Source organism: Bubalus bubalis, chromosome 4 (genome assembly GCF_019923935.1).
Source record: "Bubalus bubalis isolate 160015118507 breed Murrah chromosome 4, NDDB_SH_1, whole genome shotgun sequence".
NCBI classification, from domain to species: Eukaryota; Metazoa; Chordata; class Mammalia; order Artiodactyla; family Bovidae; genus Bubalus; species Bubalus bubalis.
Genome location: NC_059160.1, coordinates 30927824 through 30948724, shown reverse-complemented (window position 1 = coordinate 30948724; position 20901 = coordinate 30927824). Strand labels below are relative to the sequence as shown.

Genomic DNA, 20901 nt, shown 5'->3' with positions numbered 1-20901 from the left:
CTATAGCCATAAATATGAGATGTGTTTTTTTTACATATAGTCTTTGGGGAATTTTTGTGCAAATTTATGTTTCAGCTTCAAAGAACCTAGGTTCTTCAAAGTCCTTGGTGCCATTCATTTATGCAATTAACATGACTATGAGCAAGAAAAATGATGGAAAAAATTTGAAAAGCAAAGACAAAAAGATGTGGTAGAGAGCAATGATCATATTGGATGATATTGCTAACACTGGTGATAGGAAAATGGCCCAGGAAATGAGATATTCAGTGGATTGGAAGTGGAATGGATAACACCATGGATGATGCCCAGCTGTTGGAAGTTACCTAGGGAAGAACTCATAATTTGCATGGAAGGGGATATTTTTAGTGAAGAAGGCAATGGCATTCCTATGGGAGATGTTAGCAATAGGTAAGCAGAATATTGTTACCTTGGATAGGAGAAGTGCCAGTTTTGAAAAAAAATCAAAATTAGAAGTCAAAAATTGGACAGTCAAGTGAGTTGCTGCTGCTGCTAAGTCGCCTCAGTCGTGTCCGACTCTGTGCGACCCCATAGATGGCAGCCCACCAGGCTCCCCTGTCCCTGAGATTCTCCAGGCAAGAACACTGGAGTGGGTTGCCATTTCCTTCTCCAGTGCACGAAAGTGAAAAGTGAAAGTGAAGTCGCTCAGTCGTGTCCGACTCTTCATGACCCCATGGACGGCAGCCTACCAGGCTCCTCCACCCATAGGATTTTCAAGTGAGGAAGAAGCCTTAATCAATTTCTTGGGAAGTCAAAAGATATTGAGCTTAGAGATAAGATCTCTAGAATCTATATGCAAGACAGCACATAAATGGCTGTTCATCTAGCTTGACAAGGGATTGGTTCAAGACTTCTGCTTAGCATTTGAAGGGTTGAGTGCCTCCAACCGAATGGAAATCATATCCTTTAGTCAAATGAAGTGCTTTCTAAAGATCTAAGTGTTCTTAAATTTCAAAAGGCCATAGTCTTATAAACACAAGAAGAAAAAGTGGGAGTATTCTCCTGAGAATTCAAGCCAAGAAAAACCTGTTGTGTCTCAGGTAGGATTTTATGTGGGGCTTTGTTTACATATTACGGCCATCATAATGACAAGCAATAAGGGGAATCTTTTTCTATCTCTTTACTGGGGACCTTAGTTGTAAAAATATCTGACACATCATTATCAAAGTTTAGTAAGTTACATCAAATCTGCAACTTTGATTAAGGAGAAGAAAGTAAAAACCAATACTCACAATAGACTTTTTGCTGCCACTTGAAGATGTACATCCTGCTAAACAAGGTGACATGTAAGTTATTCCATTGCTCCCACAGAGTGGTTCCCATTGAGTTGGGTCACAATTGCAGTCTGAGTTGCAATAAGAAAGTGGTACATTTACATGCGATGCCACTGGAGTATTTCTGGAAATATATGATAGACATGTATCAGAGAGAGAAGAGAGAAAGAAGGGGAAAGAGGAAAAAAAGATGACGAGGAGAAAAAGAGAAGGAAAGGGAAAGGATGAGAGAGGAAGAGGAGAGGAGGAATAATGGAAAGTGTTGTCTTTAAATTAGAGAAATTTTGCTTTTGCTTTTCCAAAATGACAAAGTTTATTTTTGGTGCTTATTAATTTTCTCACCTTTTATCACTACCCGGACACTATTTATTATGTAGAAAAAGTAAAACATAAAGAAGAGACCAAAGAGGGTAGGTCTTTACGAGGCTATTAAAAAATTACTTTAAAAAAATCACTTCATTTTTCTGAAAATGATTCTGTTCAGTGGGGTCATGGCATTAGGCTAAAGTTCTTCCCAGCTCCCTGTAAAGTCCCATGAATCTGTGAATGTTACTCAACTAGTTTGAATTTTAAAATCTATACTTTGACTACAGAAGAAAGTAATTCAACATGGACAAAGGAGAATACTTAAGGATCAATTTTTTTAAATCAAGAGCAATATAATCAATTGAGAGAGACTAGAAAAGCTTCATAAGAAACTACAACAAATTTTATAATAATTTACTGTAAAACATAGTTGTGCTTATGAAATATAATCTTATGGCTATATTTATAAAACAAACTATTTGCACAGTTAATTTTCTGACTACAGATTAAAAAAAATTCTTGTTTTTGGTAAAAATCTTGATAAATTATCTTTGAATGAGAAAATAATTTTCACAAAGAAAGAAAAAGGTAGACTCAGAAATTCTGTAATCAATAATTTTACTAAAAGCATCTAATGTCTAATCCTGCTTGGAGACATATAACAGATGGGGAGTAATTTAGCATAATGATTAATAACCCAGTCCAGACATTTCAATTAGACAGTCCTGTGCTCCCATTAGGTCTGCCACCTCGTAGCAATGTGACTTCACTTTCTAAAATCAGTTTTGCCATTTGTAAGTCATAAATCCTCATTGAAATTTGTTTTGGAAAAGTATTAGTTTAGCTGTTCTCAAACTTTCTGTTTTCAGCAGCGTTTTCACTCTTGAAAAGTACTGAGGATCCTAAAGATTTTTTCTTCAAGTGGGTTCTATTTAGTGAAATATATATATATATATACACACACACACTACTAGAAATTAATAGCAGTAAAAAATTAATACATGAGAATGCACAAGTGCACACATCCTTAGCCATCAGACTGATATTATTGTTACATATCTTGTAGCCTTAGAAAATATCACTATACAAGCACTGGAAACTCTGTTCATCACTCTGTAATATCCTAAATGGGAAAAGAATTTTGAAAAGAATAAATACACATATATGTATAACTGAATCACTTTGCTGTACACCTGAAACTAACACAACATTGTTAATCAAGTATACTCCAATATAAGATTAAAAAAAAAGAAAATATCACTAGATACTCATGAGAAAATGAAAAAGGAAAACACTGTATGTGAGACAGCAAAAGAGACACAGATGTATAGAACAGTCTTTTGGACTCTGTGGGAGAGGAAGGGTGGGGGATGATTTGGGAGAATGGCATTGAAACATGTATAATATCATATAAGAAATGAATCACCAGTCCAGGTTTGATGCAGGATACAGGATGCTTGGGGCTGGTGCCCTGGGATGACCCAGAGGGATGGTATGGGGAGGGAGGTGGGAGGGGGGTTCAAGATTGGGAACACGTGAACACCCGTGGCGGATTCATGTTGATGTATGGCAAAACCAATACAATATTGTAAAGTAATTAGCCTCTAACTAAAATAAATAAATTAAAAAAAGGAAAACACTATCTTGTATTAGTATAAAAATAGTTTAGAATTTGTTGGCCCTCTGATAAAGTCTATAGGTTCTCAGACCACATTCTGAGAACCTCTGCACTAAGTCATACTTTAAAAATTTACCCCAGTGACTAGCATTTCATAAATGCTGCATATATACATTCTGTTAATAGTCATCACTAGAGGATGAGTTTCATGAGGTCACTGATATAGCCTGTAAATCTTGATTTTTAAGGAGGCACTTAGTGCAATTTTACTGAATTAAAAGAAACATAGAAGTCGAGCTGCCTTCTTTGACTAGACAGCACTGTTATTGTACTGTTTTCAGGGACTCGACTTTAGGTTAAAACCTATATACTTGTGATATGTGAAGTAGCATCATTCTGGAGTCACTGATTGTTTTCAAACAAGTCAGTTTCTCCAGGTGTCAACTAGAAAAGAAAGAGGATATAAGAGGGTTGGGTTGTGTAATCTCCAGGGTTCTTTTCCCCCTAAAGTTCAATGTTCTAGGTACTCTGTATTTTGATTAACCAGAGTGAGTGATAGTTGATAGGAATATTCAACAACAAAGAGGATGAGGACAGAGTGGGGAGATAATTCAAGATTAAGTTGGCGAGCCTCTGAGAATAAGATGATGTTAAGTGAATGTGGGAAGATTCAACAGGTTCAAATGGACACCTTATAAGATCCAGAGTTTAAAAGCTCAAAGCCAACAATAAGCAGCGCTAAGAACCATGGTCACCAAACTATGATCCAGGGATCTTTGCTTGTTACTTGATGTGAACTTTCCTAAACCAAAATTGTTGGTTATATTCAGGAGATGACAATAAATCTTCATAGAATCAGAAAGTACATTAGTAGGGGCCAGAGGTTTGGGGTGCAGGGCATGGGGAGAGGCAATGGGGAACTAGTGTTTAATGGGGACAGCGTTTCAGTTTAGGAAGGTTAAAATTTCAGGAGATGGATTTTGGTGAGATTTGTATAGAAATATGAATGTACTTAGTAGGCCCTGAACTATACAGCTAAATATGGTTAAAATAGTGTATTTTACGCTATGTGATGTTTACCACAATAAACAAACAAAGAAAGCTGCACAGAAGGCTTGCCTTTGATTTGGGATAGAGACCATAGTCCTGATGGCTCAGATGGTAAAGAATCTACCTTCAAGTTGGGAGACCCAGGTTTGATCCCTGGGTTGGGAAGAGCCCTTGGAGAATAGAATGGCAATCCACTCCAGTATTCTTGCCTGGAAAATTCCATGGACAGAGGAGCCTGGTGGGCTAGAGTTTATGGGGTCACAAAGAGTTGGACACAACTAACATTTCCACTTTTCATTGTAGTACTAGCTATACTGCACAATGTGTGATAATAATGAAAAGTAGTTTTCTAGGCCTAATGTGCTATTATATGTATAGAATATCAATTCTAGTGCTAATAAAGATAATACCAGAAAACATAATAGGTTTGCAGAAGAGGAGAACTCAGCACAATATAAGAGTTTTCTTATAAAGATAATTGTTAAACATCAAAATTAACTGCAGATAAAGATTTTTTAGTCACTTTTGGGAAATGTCATTTATGTTTCTCTCATGAGTCATCCAAGACTGTAGTAGTTAGGACTAAGAGTTTTGGAGTCAAAACCTTCAGATTTGAGTCAGAATCGTACAATCTGTGTCTCTCTCTAAGTTTTGCTCTTCTTATCTATAAAATAGTGACAAAAGTACCCATCATTCATTGTAAACACCCCATAAGTAATAACTATTACTATTACAGACTATGTAGATTTTCTTTTATGTGTCTATTTTTTAAAGAATTTTATTTTATATTGGAGTACAGTTGATTAACAATGATTTGTTAGTTATAATTTTTCTTTAAGGAGGGAAAAATGGATTTTAAGAAATGAATCTTTTGAGATCTTAAGAAATGTTTTAAGAATTTATAAATTGAAAGTCCTCTCAGCTTAAACTTTAGTAAAGATTGGCATCTGCCTTGCTTTTCTTACATTCTCTTACATTAAATAGCTTACATATTGTGCAACTGATATATTGATATATACAAACCCATCATAGGTCAGGGTTAGTCCGGCGACTGATTTGTTTTCACAGATTAGTGCAAAATTTATTAGATGAAATAGGAAGGACATCAAATGGGCACAAAGTGCAAATTTGGCAATTCCAACCAAGGTAAACTTGAACTTTTTAACAATAAATCCTCCTGTAAACATTCCAGCTGCCAAAGATGGTATGCTTATGGATCCTAGAAGAGAAAAAAATGTAATTGTGTAATTATATAAATATGGTTATCCCGAATGTCTTTATGTGTGAAATGCTATCTATCAATCAAATTAATCCAAGCTTATTATTTCTTAAACAGAAGACTCACAGTCTAGGATGAAGGTAGGGGACTAGTGTACCATGTGGAAGAGACGAAAATAATTTCCCCCTGCCAATGCTAAAGGTTTAGCTTCCCAGTAGCAAAAGTCAGTGGCTGAGAATATTTGTATATCTGAACATATTGTTTCTATAAGGTACTTTTTGTTCTCTCCCTGGAAAACTACAACAAAGTATCATCTTCCTGACTCTGAGACTTTTTATCCTATCACCTAAATCCTATATATTTCGTTAAAATGAGGATTTCCTATCCTTAAAAACTTACTATAAAATTTCCCAGTACTTCAGATTTGAATACTTAAATTAATATCTCTTCTTTATTCATCTAAACACACATATGCCCTGAGGTGATAAACAGGCCTGTATGTGGTGTCACGAATAATTGATTCCCCTTATAACTTTCACTTCATAGTCCTGCAAGATTTGTTAAAGATGAAGGTTCTTCTAACAAAAAAATTAGGCTGAGAACCTTATTAGGAGTTAAATTTATAGTTTTAAGTTCTCCAAAATCACTGCAGATGGTGATTGCAGCCATGAAATTAAAAGACACTTACTCCTTGGAAGGAAAGTTATGACCAACCTAGACAGCATATTCAAAGCAGAGACATTACTTTGCCAACAAAGGTCCGTCTAGTCAAGGCTATGGTTTTTCCAGTGGTCGTGTATGGATGTGAGAGTTGGACTGTGAATAAAGCTGAGCACCGAAGAACTGATGCTTTTGAACTGTGGTGTTGGAGAAGACTCTTGAGAGTCCCTTGGACTGCAAGGAGATCCAATCAGTCCATTCTGAAGGAGATCAGCCCTGGGATTTCTTTGGAAGGAATGATGCTAAAGCTGAAACTCCAGTACTTTGGCCACCTGATGTGAAGAGTTGACTCATTGGAAAAGACTCTGATGCTGGGAGGGATTGGGGGCAGGAGGAGAAGGGGACGACAGAGGATGAGATGGCTGGATGGCATCACTGACTCGATGGACGTGAGTTTGAGTGACTCTGGGAGTTGGTGATGGACAGGGAGGCCTGGTGTGCTGCGATTCATGGGGTTGCAAAGAGTGGGACACAACTGAGCGACTGAACTGAACTGACCCCACAGCAATTGAGCCTGTGCTCCAGAGCCCAGGAGCCGCAGCTACTGAGCCTGTGTGCTGCAACTACTGGAGCCTGCACTCCACAGAGCCGGTGCTCCACATCAAGAGAAGTCACCACAATGAGAAGCCCGCACCCTGCCATCAAGAGTAGCCCCTGCTCACCACAACTAGAGAAAGTCCTTGCAACAATGACCCAGCACAGCCAATAAATAAAGAAATAATATTATAAAAAATTACATGAGATGCAACTTCAAAAGGCAGAACAATGGTAATATCACAAGATGGATGGATCTGATAAAATTTGAAAAAAGGAAAACTATGTTTAATAAAACAGGAAATTGCCTTCACAACAAAATATCACTTGGAACTCATTTACTCGGTAGTTTGTCGTTTATAAAGCAAACATAAACAATGGGTCTTACCAAGCAAAATGCTCGTCTCAGATGCTGAATTGCCATACTGCTGCTCTACGTATTTGAACACATAAGTAATAGAACCAATATGGCTGCTGGCTTGTAGCAGTGTCAAAAATAATGTTAAAACATACAAGGGATTGGTAAGGATGCTTTTCAAGGACTGGAGGAAACCTATAAAAACATCAAAAGAAAGAAAATATAATGCAGCTTAAATATACATTAATATCTTAATCTGGTAAATATAATTTATATGACTTAAAATTCCATAAGTATATAGCACAAAAAGTCAGAGTACTCTGCAATTCTACTGCCAGCAGTTTTCTTAAAATATATTACTTCCATTCTTTCCATACGTACATTCATATTTTTATGAATAAACTAAATAAAATGAACTATTTATTTTGTTCATTTTATTCCCAAATGGGATCAAGCATTCATGCTGTTTGTTATAGCAACTTGCTCATTCACTTCATATTTGACTAATAGCACTCTACTATACCTGCATACATGTTAGTTCATTTATTCATTTATTTAACAAATATTTGGGTTTTGATTGGGTACCAGGTAATATGCTAGGTACTGAAGGAACAAAAGCTAATGAAATGTCTCTTATTTATTAGCATTTAATAGTAAAATGATTATATAATAATATAATGATTAAGTAGAAATTTACCTTAAGAATAGTATGAACCCAAAGCTCACAAAAATAGAATACTAAGGTTCAAAAATTATAAAGGTTAATTTAGTACCAGGACTCAAAACTCTTTTTCTGGTATATAGTTTCTACCATAAAATATTGCCTCAGTAATTCTGGCAGTAAGAGCAATCACCTTTATTAAAGAGATATTGTGTCTCAAATGACATTATTGCAACAGTAGGCAAAAAGCCATGCCTACAGACAGGAGTGCAACAAATCCATAATTTCTGTACCTAGCAAGAATTATGTGATTTCAGTCTATGATCACCAGGTTAACCAGCTGCAATGGGAGTTAAAGTGAAAAGAACTACTTAGAAAAACAGTGGGAAGTATCAAAGTCTAGCAAGACCAAACCAGATATCATTCTTGAGAAATGGATGGTATGGACTTTGAAAGATCTTGTGCTGTACAACTCTAACGGTTTCCATCAAGCATGGTCAGAATCAAACCTTCTATTCAATGGTAATTAAGAAATAGCTTCATCTGCTTATAATAATAAGAAAAAAGATTAGGGCAAAGGACATAGAAGAGGAAAGAAGAAGATGTATGGAAATTTATAGCAGGGATAAATAATATTTAAAATTATTAGGTCAAAATGCTAAACTGTGCTCCATGAGACTCCCCAATCAGGAAGAACCATTGACTTGTGAGGCATTCTATGTGAGTTGTGATATTTGATCAAAAGAAATAAGACATATTGGTTCATCAAATCCTTGAATTTTTGAGGTGACTGAGAACTTGGACATCATTTGTACTTCTACATAATCATGATCCATTATGTAACCTCAATAACTGGATCAATAAACAACTCAAGTGACATTAAGCTGATTATTTCAGAAAGAAATTGCTCCATTTTTGGTTGATTCTGCATGTTTACAAATTGTTTCTTTACTGAAAGCTTTATTTCTTTCTAATCAATTAGTCTTATTTCTGTTCAAATTAGATATATATTTTTTCTGACTAAAACTTCTTAGTTATTTCACCTGTTCCTAGTAGCACATATGAAGGACCTCTTTGCTATCTTGTATTGGTCACTATCTTGCAAACACAGTTGATAATATAGATGATATTAACAATTGTTCTAATTTTGTATTTTCTTTTTTTTTAATCATCATTAACTTTATTTGTCACTCTTTATAGACATTGGTCCACTTTCACATAAAAAGTAGGGAGTATCTACTTCCACTTAACAACTTAACATTCTATATAGAACAATTTTGTACCGTAAACCAGAGTAACTTACACAAGGGGAAAAATGACTGAAATCATGCCCCAAGATGTCCCCCAAATGTTTTTGTGTATATGATTACAAGTGTCTTAACCCCACAAAGCTAGTTCCTTCTTAGATTAATGTAGTATGTTTAATATCCACACTTGACCATTCAGATCACCAAAATTTCAGAAGAGATTTAAAAAAACAGCTATCATCTGTCAATCAGATGCAACTGAAAATGTGAATGACTGTGGAAGCACATTCAAACTTAATAGCTGCTTGAAGTTAAAAACCTTTTCTTGTTTCAGAGATATTTACATTAAGACATTTACAAATGCTTCATAGTATATAACAGCCCAAATGTCACTTTTAACCTGTCCTGTGTAAGGAAGTTAAACATTTCAAATTCAGTGCATTTTCCCAACATAAATAACACAAACTATTCTAAATGTTTTACATTTATTACAGTGCATATTTCCAAATAGTAGATGGAATGAAATTATATTAAATGGTTATATCATCGTATTTAAGCATATTATGGAATCTATATCACACAAGTCAACTCACATCAATACTATATAACTCACTCTAAAAGAACATCACAGGCACACACAAAAGAGAACAAAATTTGTTTTTTTTTTATAAATTTAAAGTGTACTATCTAGTTTAAACTACACTAAAAGATTTATTTTAATGAAACAGCCAATTTTCAAACCCTCTTTCTTTCCAAGTTTGTCATAAGGAAAGTTCAATCCATTCGAATCTTCTGGTTTGTCATCCTATAAATGATGCTATCATATCCAGGATCCATGTTCCAAATATTGTAACAGGTGACAATCAGAGTCAAGGCCAAGCTGATCATTATCCAAAGTACCAGGTTGAAAACCACGGGATATTCAAAATTATATTTATATGCAAGGTTATAGGTAATTGAGGGGTCCGTCACTTGTTTTGTCTCAAGGATATTCCTCGTCTTCCTCACAAGGGATGTGTCGAACGATCTGACAGTCACTAACTCTGCCACTGCATCCCCACCATAGAGATTGTACATGTCATCTGCAAACTTTTGCAGAGCATCAATAAGGATCTTAGAGGCATCTCTAAATTGTTCAGAGTCTTCCCCATAGTGTTTCCCAATGTCATCCAGGCCTGCTAACTCCAGTGAGTATAAATCAGGAGAATGATCCTTGGCTAGATGCTTATGTCGAGACAACAAACTTGAAATATCACGTAGCACTTGCAGTTCAGAAAGAAAAAGGAGATCGACTTCATTGTTTCTACTCAGAGAATTGAGGGGAAGTGAAGTGAGAACAGAGTTTTCTTGAAACAGTCAATTGCGGAGCTGTCTGAGCGTTCGTTACTGAGAGATCTTCAAAAACTGAGTTTGCCTTCCCCACCATGTACACTCTTTCCTCACTGGGAGCCAACTGCAAAACCACAGGAGTTTCTTCAGAAAATAAGGAGTGAATGGAATTTGCCACGCTGTCAAGACTAAAAGGAACTGCATTCTCCAAAGGGTACGAAATGACACTGCCTGGGGGTAGGGCAAGCTTGTCCACTCCTTTAACCATCACCATAACAGTAGCCCGAGGACGGTGGAATAGGTTACCTACTGCAAGGCCCGGCCAAGAAAGGTCCTCTTTCACAGAGAAGCCCATGGACAATGTAGCCACGTCTGGGATTCGCTCTCCTGGAATAGGCCAATTTCCATTCCGGAAAACAACAGACCCTGGTGATCTTAATATACTGAATTCGTTCCCAAAGACACCCGCCACCGAGAAGGACAGGAACACGACGAGCACAGCCATGGTTCCGCGGCGGCTGCAGCAGCGCAGGGCGACGCGGAACTGGCCAGCAGGATGCTATGACCAGCGCAGCACGAGGGGGTAATTTTGTATTTTCATTATCCTCTCCATTCTTTCTGGGCTTACAGTCAACCATGTTCCTTACAGGTTTAAATAATCAACTACTTTTAATGGATTTAATTTGCTGCAGTATGAAAATAGCATAAATTGGATGAAAATTCAATGGGATGCTATTTTTATTGTGCATATTAATTTCAAAAACCTCTTCAGTGATGTGCTGGTAAATGTTTAACAACTGATTCTTGGGAGCACAATGCCTGATTTGAGTATCTCCCAATTTTGGTAGTAAGTGGTGGCAACTTCTCCCATTTGGCCAATTTCAAGTCACCAGTGTAGTCGAAAAATTAAATCTCTCATGAGCCCATACAAGTAACACCACTGCTTTCAGATTAGGGCGATGGAGAGGAGAAAGTAACAATAAAAGGAGTAGGTGGAAGAACTAACCAGAGGGAGAACTTGGGCTAATCTAACAATCTCTAACGTCACTTGAGCTTTAACTTGAAAGGTTGCCAAGGGTTCAGGTGTTGCTCTGCTTTGACTCTTACTGCTCCACTATTGCTGTGTGATCTGAAAACTGCACTGTTAACATCTCATTGTTTCAACCATCTTGCTCTGACTGCTGCTGGATCAATCACAGGTTAGTGCTCCTAAATTGTTCTCTATTAGTCTTTGGCAGCTTACGTTGGAAAGGAAAGTCACTATCCTGTGCTATGGAGGATTCTTATTCATATGACTGACTCCAATACTCTTTGTTACTACTCATGTTTCTACTTCATTTTTGAATATTTAGGTAAGCAATATTTTCTATATAAGTACCAAGAAGACAATCTTACTCTAATTATCTAGAAAGAAACTTGATCTGATTTCCTTCTGCATACTCCATGTCTCCACCTAAGTATAAAGTTGCCCAATTTATAGGCACTCAGAATTCCTTATATAGGCACTATATGGCTGTTGTCTATATTCTTCTTGTTACAACCTCACTGTACTTAAATACTTGAAAAACAGAGGCAATATTCTATTATCAAGGCATAATATGATTCCTGGTACCATTTGTGAAGCAAAAGAAAGGAAGGGAGGGAGGGAAATAAAGAAGGGAAAGAAGGAAAAGAGAGAAAGGAAGGAAGGAAGGAAGGAAGGGAGAGAGAAAGCAAGAAAGAAAAAGAGAGAGAGTCCTTTTAACTCATAATTTGTACTATATAATTTGGAAGTGACTATATACTCTTTGGTTTACTAATAATAGATAGTTTTTTAACCTTTAACTGGTTTCTCCCTGCTAAAGCGAATCCTCTTCTCTACAGATCTGATATGTGTTCAGAAAATACTATGAAGTTTTTTAGTAGGAATCTTAGAAGACTAATCCAGCCAAATTTAGTACAGAAGAACACTCACTTTAGATGACTTGAGTATGACGTTATTTTGGAATATTTACCTCTCTCTTTCACTGGGATTAACAACTCCAAACTGACTATAAATGTGAAATACTTACCAGTTACAGTGTCAGTAACATTTTGCCCAGTCTTCATCAAACTAGCCATTTGACTCTTTTCTTCATTTTTCATAGGCAAAGATACTGAGGATGCTGAAGCTTTTTTTTCTTTATTTGGTTTATCCAAAGTTTTGGGCAAGAAAAAGAATGGTATAGAAGAAATAATGGCTATTAGTCCAGCCACAAGGAAACCAAGCCACCAAGCACCAACCCAACGAGAGTCCTTAGGAGTTATTCTGATAGTGCCTAGAATAAAGAATTAGAAGAAGCCAGTCAAAAATCATTTTGCAGTGCAGGAATTTTTGGGAAATATTGGTAATAATTGCTGTACTTCATAGATGAAGAAAGTAAATGATGTTTCATCCATTCTGAGACAATGTTTTCTTTTTTTCACACATTTTCATTTTTGAAATAAGGGTAAGTCTAAATTTTAAAGACATCTTACAATTGCTCTTGTCTAGGAATCAGTCATGACACTGTTGTCATTGATGGAGCCTGTGTGAACTTGGTGGCTTTTGTGTTGACATGACTGAACAGCTGTCCTTGTGGAACAATTAAAGCCTGCAAGCTATTTAAGGGCCAACTTGGGAATTCCTTGGTGGCTCAGTGGAAAGAATCCAACTGCCAGTGCAGGAGACACAAGAGATGGCAGGTTCCATTCCTGGGTTGGGAAGCTCCCCTGGAGTAGAAAATGGCAACCCACTCCAGTATTCCTACCTAGAAAATTTCATGGACACAGGAACTTGGCGGGCTGAAGTCTATGGGATCACAGAGTTGGACATGACTGAGCATCACAACGATGGCAATATGGAAGGCATGAACCCTCACTGTCTGAAAACTTATATTGGCATCATCTTCTGAGGTCAAGAAATCACCAGCAATGAAACTTATAGCAGTCTGCAAGAAATTCCCAGAGCTAATAGTAAGGTTCCCCCTCCCCCCAACTAGAACCTGCATTTCCAACTCTTTGACAGCACAGGGGATGATAATGGTGAAGATATATACATACTGAAACTCTGAGTTCAAAATCTGAACTCAAAATTTTAGGGAAAATTTAATCATTTTATTTCAATAATATTTTCCCTTAAAGCTGTGTGAGTGGTATGTATGTGCTATATTTGTGTGTGTCAGACACTCAGTTGTGTCTGACTCTTTGCAATCCCATGGACTATAGCCTCCCAGGCTGCTCTGTCCATGGAATTTTTCAGGCAACAATATCGGAGTGGGTTGCCTTCTCCAGGGGATCTTCCTGACCCAAGGATCGAACTGGGTCTCTTGCATTGCAGGCAGATTCTTTACCTTCTGAGTACCAGGGAAGTCCATGTGCTATACCTAAACAGGTATAAATGAACTGTTTCAGTGAGTATAAAGTAAACATTCTAATAAGGAAGTACCACACACACAAACACACCCTAGAAATTTTAAGAACAAGAATGGTGTTGTTACTCTTTGATCTATAAGAAAAACTCTTTAACACGAGAAAACATTGAATTGATATAAAGAAGTAAATTATTCATTCTGTTTATTGAAGTGGTTTTAAACTATGCATAGATCTGAGTTTAAAATTGATTTGCGTGTTCATATTATTTCATAATCAGCAACTCTAGTAGACTTTAGAAATGATTGGTAAAATCAGAGACTCCATGTATATGCCAAGTACTTATTCATCATCTGTCAGAAATGTCACCTTGGTAACATTTTTTTTTGTGCTCTATCCCTGGTCTACACAAAAGAACAAGAGATCATAATCTGTCTAGACACAGCCTTCTGAAGTGTTGCTTCACACACTATCATAAAAATTGGAAGATTCTACATGGAAGTCTGGATTTCTAGATTTTCTTAAAAACCAATCAGTAGATTTTGTCAATGCTGGATCCTGATTTCTGCATGAAAAGGATAGGTTGAGCCTGAGTAAGAAATTCATTTTCAAGTGTGTTCAGAGGGTAGTTCACTACCACCAGTTCTTACAAGTTTAACCATCATACTTAACACTCTTTATTCACTTGTCATCTTGTTGGTTCATTTGGCATTGGAGCTTGCCATATTATGTTTACATCACACCCATGACTGACTAAGAGAAGATGTAATTAAGTCTTGACTTTCAGTGGTAGAAATGGGATTACCATGTATCTAAAACACTATGAGTAGTAATTTCTGACTATAGAAAAGAGGTTACAAAACTATCATTCCAAAGATTTTAATAACCATTTACTTCTAGGTTCCTGGTGGTAAAAACAATGATGAACCTGGAAGTGAATGAATAGAAACATAGAATATGATTCACACATCCAAAATAGAAGACATAATGTATTCCATCAGGCCCACATTTTAGTTTTATATTAAAATGCTTGCAAGATTGTGGTTATCATTGGACTGCTGTGAGGTGTACTCTATGTAGCCCTGGTGCAAATCTGATTTGAAAATCTGATTTGCTTATTTCCAAATACTAATTACTTATTATATGTCAATGCAGACACTATATTGTTATGTTCTAAAAGAGATGGCATATCAGTGTACAAATATTTGTGGCTCATTGTGATAAACACTACAGTAAAGACCTGCTCTTGGTGATCAACAGGGGTGTTTAACTTTTGGTGCCAGTAGAAGATGGTGAAGGAAGGCTTCTCTGAAGAGGAGTCACATTTTAGAAGAGACTTTAAACTATGTAGATAGAGAGGGTTTTCTAAGAAATGCAGGTAAGTGACATCAGAGGGCCTACTGAGAGACCTGCAATTAATTTGCAATTATTTTGGATGAAGTCATCTTAAGTTTCTTAAATTTTATTATTTTGTGCTTAGCTGTAAAAGCCTGATTTAGCTAGCTATGTGTGTGCTCAATTGTGTCAGACTCTGTGACCCCATGGACTGTAGGTCCCCAGGCTCCTCTGTCTATGGAGTTTTCCAGGCAAGAATACTGGAGTGGGTTGCCATTTCTTACTCCAAGGGATCTTCCTGACCCAAGGATTGAACTAGCATCTCTTGCATGTCCTGCACTGGCAGGCAGATTCCTTACCACTAGCACCACCTGATGTTGACAGGAGATGTATTTTATTTTTATTATACATATTAACACATTTCCTGTTTGTAACTTTTGATGATTAGTCTGCAAAAAGCCACTTAAAGAATGAATTCACTTATTTGGAAGAATGCTGTCATGTACTTCAAAAGCATTATCATGTTACCTTGTTCTGAGAGTACTTACTCAGATCCACGTATCCAATATCCACATACATTTTAGAAAACTGAGATACCAGTATAAAGCCAATGATTGGACCAATCATTGTTACTGCAAGCAAATTACCTAGAAACATTATAAAACATTTTTATCAAATGCCAATAATACACGGTTATTATTAAATTTTTAAAAGTAATACTACTTAATATATTTCTCCAAATAACTTTTCATTAAATAAAAGACTGAGTTGAGGAGCAATGTTATTTCAAGTTACACCCAGGGAAAGTAACCATAAAATCTACTATTTTCTGTACATTACCTAAATACAAAGAAGAATGTCCTTCTTCAGAAAAATCATCGATGTAAGAAATCCCCAAGGGTCCAATAGGGGTTTCCCCAATTCCACGAAGCATATTACCCATGAGAACATATATCCACATATATGACCCAAAATCCTTTTCCAAACCTACATAGACAAGAGAATACTTTATTTTAAACATTAATCTTAGCATTCCTATTAAAAACTCAACTAATGCAACTCTTTAATTATTCCATTTAAAGTGTTTTGTTCTTTTCTAATTATAAGAATGATTTATAGTCACATTACAGAATTTGACAATGTAGAGAAACACAAAGAAAACAAGTAAAATGATCTGTAATCCCACCACACAGGGAGCCACTTCTGATGTTTGCTTATATCTTTCACATTTTTAGTGAACACAAAAACATGCCTAATATTCTTTATGTTCTTATAGCAGGATTTTAATGACTGCATCATAGTGTGCTGAATAAGTTTCATCATTTCTTTAATCAATCTCTTTCCTTGTTTGTTGTTTTTAGCTGCTGAGTCATGTCTGAGTCTTTTGCAACCCCCTGGACTGTAGCCCACTAGGCTCTACTGTCATGGGATTTCCCAGGCAAGAGTAGTGGAGTGCCATGGATGCCATGATTATAATGATAAATAAATCCTTCTGTATATTCCTGATTATTTCCTTTAAGATAAAGCAATAAAAGTACAATTGCTGATTTAAGCAGATATGCATATTTTTGTCCTTTACTATCTTAAAAATTAACCTCCAAAAGAGAAATTTACACACTCTCTATAATACATAAAATGTGGCTTTTCACTCTACCTCATTTCTTTTTATTTTTAATCTTTTCCTATCTAATAGGTAGCAAAATCTTTAACTAGTACTATAATAAAAGAGATTTGTGTTTTAGTAAGTAAACAATCTTTAATTTGTGTAATAATTTGCATTTTTCATAAAGAGTAAAATTACATTTAAATATATTCATGCCACCTCCTCTTCTTTTACATTAGTTGCATATTTTCTTTGCCAATTGCATATCAAAATATTTCTTTTTTCTTAATGCTTTAGAAGCTGTTTATATATTAACAATGAATTTTGTCTTACATACATGAAAATGTTTTCTTATTGTTTTTAAATAAACTTTGCTAATAGATAATATAATAGTTTTTATAGATGTAATATAATTGTTAAATTTTAGAATATTTATTTGTGACAGTAATATTCAATAGTGTGAGTTCAATTCTTACCTTTTCCCACTACCTCCAATGACGTTCTATTGGATAACAAATTTTGGTTAATCGAACAAGTTGGTAAATTTGATGTTGAATTCTCTGATGGATTAAAAGTGGTGTCTTTAGAATACCTGTAACTGTAAGAACATCACTATATTTACTGAATAGTTTTACTTTTCCCAGAAATGCAGAGGAATTTTCCCCTTTAACTGTACCATTCTCTTCTCCAAATTATCAGGATACTCTTTATCAGTTTCCCAGCCTATATGTTAGGAGAAATGATAGGTAAAAGTAAAATAGAAGTGTTCACTAAGAAATATCATGCAATACTCCCCAGGCAAGGTGGATTATCACATTACTGTCATCCTAAGAATTCTTATATTCTGGTCAATGTATGAAATATCTTGGTTTCAAGTTTTAAAAAAATTGCTAAGTGCATTTATTCATCCCTTTGAATTATCTTCAAAGATGGTTACAATCTAAACTTTCAAATTTAATTTACAGTCATACTGATTCACCTGCATTTTCCATCAATAATTTACCTGAATTTCTTTCATGGACACACACACACACACACACACACAGAGTCATATGCTTGACTCCTCAAAACTTAGTTTAAAAAGTTCTAGTCTACTTCAATTTGATAAGGAAGAACTTAATTAGAACAAGAAAGATGGACCTAGAATAGGTACAAATGTTGTTATTTAAAAACACATGAATGGATGTAAAGGTATTGCGCTTAGTAAAATAAGTCAGGCAGAGAAAGACAAAGATTGTATGTTTTCACTTATATGTGGAACCTAAAAAAATAAAAAGAACATATATAACAAAACAGAAACAGACTCACAGATACAGAGAACAAATTAATGGTTACCAGTGGGAAGAGGATTTGGGGGAAGAGAGAGTAAATAGGTTCAAGGGATTAGAGGTACAAACAACTAGGTACAAAAGAAATAAGATACTAAGATGTGATGTACAGCACAGGGAATATAGCCAGCATTTTATAACTATAAATGGAGTATAATCTATAAAAATAATGAATCTCTATGTTATGCACCTGTTACTATTATAATTCATCCACTATACTTCAATAAATAGTATAAATTAAAAATACTGAGGTACCCTGTGAGTTCCAAGGGCAACCTACTGTATGCCAGGCATTATGTGCAACTCCAAATCACTAGAAATAAAACACACAGCTTTTGTTATCAAAATATCTTACATCCTCTAAGATAAACGTATATGATGAAAGATACAAAAATGTTAATATGTCAGGTCCCGAATTGTTGTAAAGGAAAGCGAGATGATCAACTTTGCTTGGATATTGAGAAGGGTTTGGATTAGAGGAAACTTCACAGTGAGGATTCCATTAGAGATGAATTTTGAAGATAGAAAGGAGTTTAACAGGTAGGCAAAGAAGGAAAAATACTCAAAGCTGTAGAAACACTATGAACAAAAGTGTGACCTATTATGGCACATTTGGAAAACTCTAGACCTATAGTGCGATCCTCAACCATGGGAAGCTGTGCAAAATGAAACTGGGAAGATAGTCAAGGCCAAATCAATAAGTTTTCTATATATGCAAATAAACCTAGATATTAATTTGTAGGCAAGAGGCTTTCAATACTTTGACTATACCAACAGTGAGAAATATATTTTGCATCACAATCACAATACATACATATCCACACACACACACACACACAAATTTATAAAACCAAAAAGAAAGTTTTGCAGAATAACTGTGTTTTCTTCTATTCTGTTCTATTCTATTCTATCCTATCATATTAAAAAATTGTTAGTCTCAATAATCTGAATTGATTTATTGATCAACAAGTTTTTCAGGATCTGAATTTTGAAAAATACTGCTCTAGGATATTGGGAGTTTTAAGTAGGAGTAAAATAATAAGATTTTTGTTTTTAAAATGAACACCGTAGGACTTCATTGCTGGTCCAGTGGTTAAGACTCCAAGCTCTCAATACAGGGGGCCTGGGTCAAGGAACTGGATTTCACATATTGCAACTAAAGATTCTGCACACTGCAATGAGTATTAAAGATCTCATGTGGTGCAATAAGACCATTGCAGCCAAATAAATAATTTTTTAAAATAAAAATTACAAAAAGTAAAATGAATACTGTAGTATAGAATGTGAGTTACAATGAAGTTGGGATGGGGTGCAGAAAGTCCAGGCCAGAGATGATGAGAAAGAAAAAAGGGACAACTTTGACATACAGGAGGCAGTAAAAGCAAGATTTGCTGACCACTGGTCATGTGTACTGAAGCAAAGAAGAAGTCTAAGATGAGATCCTTGCCTTTGGTTTGAATCTCTCTGTGGATAAATGAATCACTGCTGAAAGAGTGAATGTGAAAAATCTGAGCTGGTTTTGGCACAGAGATAAATTCAGTTCTGGATATATGGGTGGAAAATGTTTGTAGGATGTTAGACTGGAGATACCCATGAAGTGGTTGATTACATAAATCTTGAGTATAAGATAAACTCACTGTACAGTGATAGTTACATTTAATGCATGTACTTGACAGAAATCATGTAGAGTGTAAAGTGAAGAAGATTGGTAAGGGAACTTAGGCAAGACTGACCCTATGGCGTCAGAAGCAGAAGGAAAGGGTGGGTATGATGGAGAAGCCAAAAGGAGGAAATAAATCAAGAGGGAGTAAGATGATGGAAATAAGAAGGAACAGTACCAGGAAGAAGAAAGACCTTATGAAAATCAAATATAGTAATTAACATAGTAACAAAAAAGCATGGCTGTTGGCATTGATAATGAGTAAGTAATTTATATCTTTAGCAGAAACTGCTCATTGGCTCTCGGTATCCATTATTCTCCCCTTTCTATGGTAACAGGATCTAGGATCTTTAGCTGGGAAATGTATGCCTGAAATAAAGTCTATTTTTCCCCAAGAACTTTATATCTAGATGTGAGGTGTAACAAAGTTCTGGCTAGCTTGAAGCCAGTAGAAATGTTATGCTTCTGAAGATGTTCCTTAAGCCTCAGCCTGTGTGAGTTCTGTTTCTTCTTCTTCTTCCCTTCTTCTGTCCTGTTGTAAGGAACAACATTGCCACAACTTACACCATGAAGTCAAGGCCAGTCAAGGCCTAGGTTGGCTACATTAACTTTTTATGTAAAAAATGAGCTCCTATCTTATTTAAGCCATCACTGTTTTTGGTTTTCTGTCATCAGTATCTGACTTGAATTAAAACTACACAGAGACAGGTAGAAGACTCAGATGGTAGTGGGAAAATCCATACTGCAGTGAGTTGAGTGGGGAAGTTGTGAGAAGCTTTTGGCAGGAAAGAGGTCTCTGCAGGAGGTCCCTTTGTCTCTTCACTTTAGCAAAACTACATTGTAACTAACTTTTAAATCAGGCACCCCATGTGCTACTCAATCTCCAGCCAAAGCACACCTTTCAAATGTTTTGATCACATGATATCTTACCTAACTTGTCTATTCCTTCCATAGATCAAAGAAGTAAAAATGAAGACGTAATCAATCAATCAATTAATCATCTATTAAGTAATTAACAGATGACCAGATCTCTTTCCTAGCTTTCCCTTCAGTGAACAAACTGTGTGAACAAGGTAACCTCTAAAGAAAGATCACAAGAAGTTGACAAGCCTGACCACTGTGGGGGATGGTAACGACTTTGACACTTTCTCAATGATTAACAGATCCCTCCTCTTTTCCCTTCAAAAACTTTTATGGCTAAACAGAATCATGGAAATTGATTTTGGGGGGATAGGAGTCCATCTTCTCTCCAGATTGTTGACATTCTGATTA

The 20901-nt window shown here is 35.9% G+C and overlaps 1 protein-coding gene and 1 pseudogene across 1 annotated transcript in view; both read right to left on the bottom strand.

Moving 5' to 3' along the window:
* LOC102403810 (solute carrier organic anion transporter family member 1B3) overlaps positions 1-20901 on the bottom strand; it is an 80460-nt gene that overhangs the window by 10116 nt on the left and 49443 nt on the right. The window contains exons 5-11 of the mRNA XM_025283358.2: positions 17118-17239; positions 15879-16025; positions 15587-15685; positions 12386-12631; positions 7128-7292; positions 5290-5485; positions 1251-1416 (exon numbers count right to left, since the gene is read on the bottom strand). Of these exons, the coding sequence (XP_025139143.2) occupies positions 1251-1416; positions 5290-5485; positions 7128-7292; positions 12386-12631; positions 15587-15685; positions 15879-16025; positions 17118-17239 (1141 nt within the window). The remainder of the gene's footprint in view (positions 1-1250; positions 1417-5289; positions 5486-7127; positions 7293-12385; positions 12632-15586; positions 15686-15878; positions 16026-17117; positions 17240-20901) is intronic.
* Positions 9009-10916, bottom strand: LOC112584502 (annotated as a pseudogene).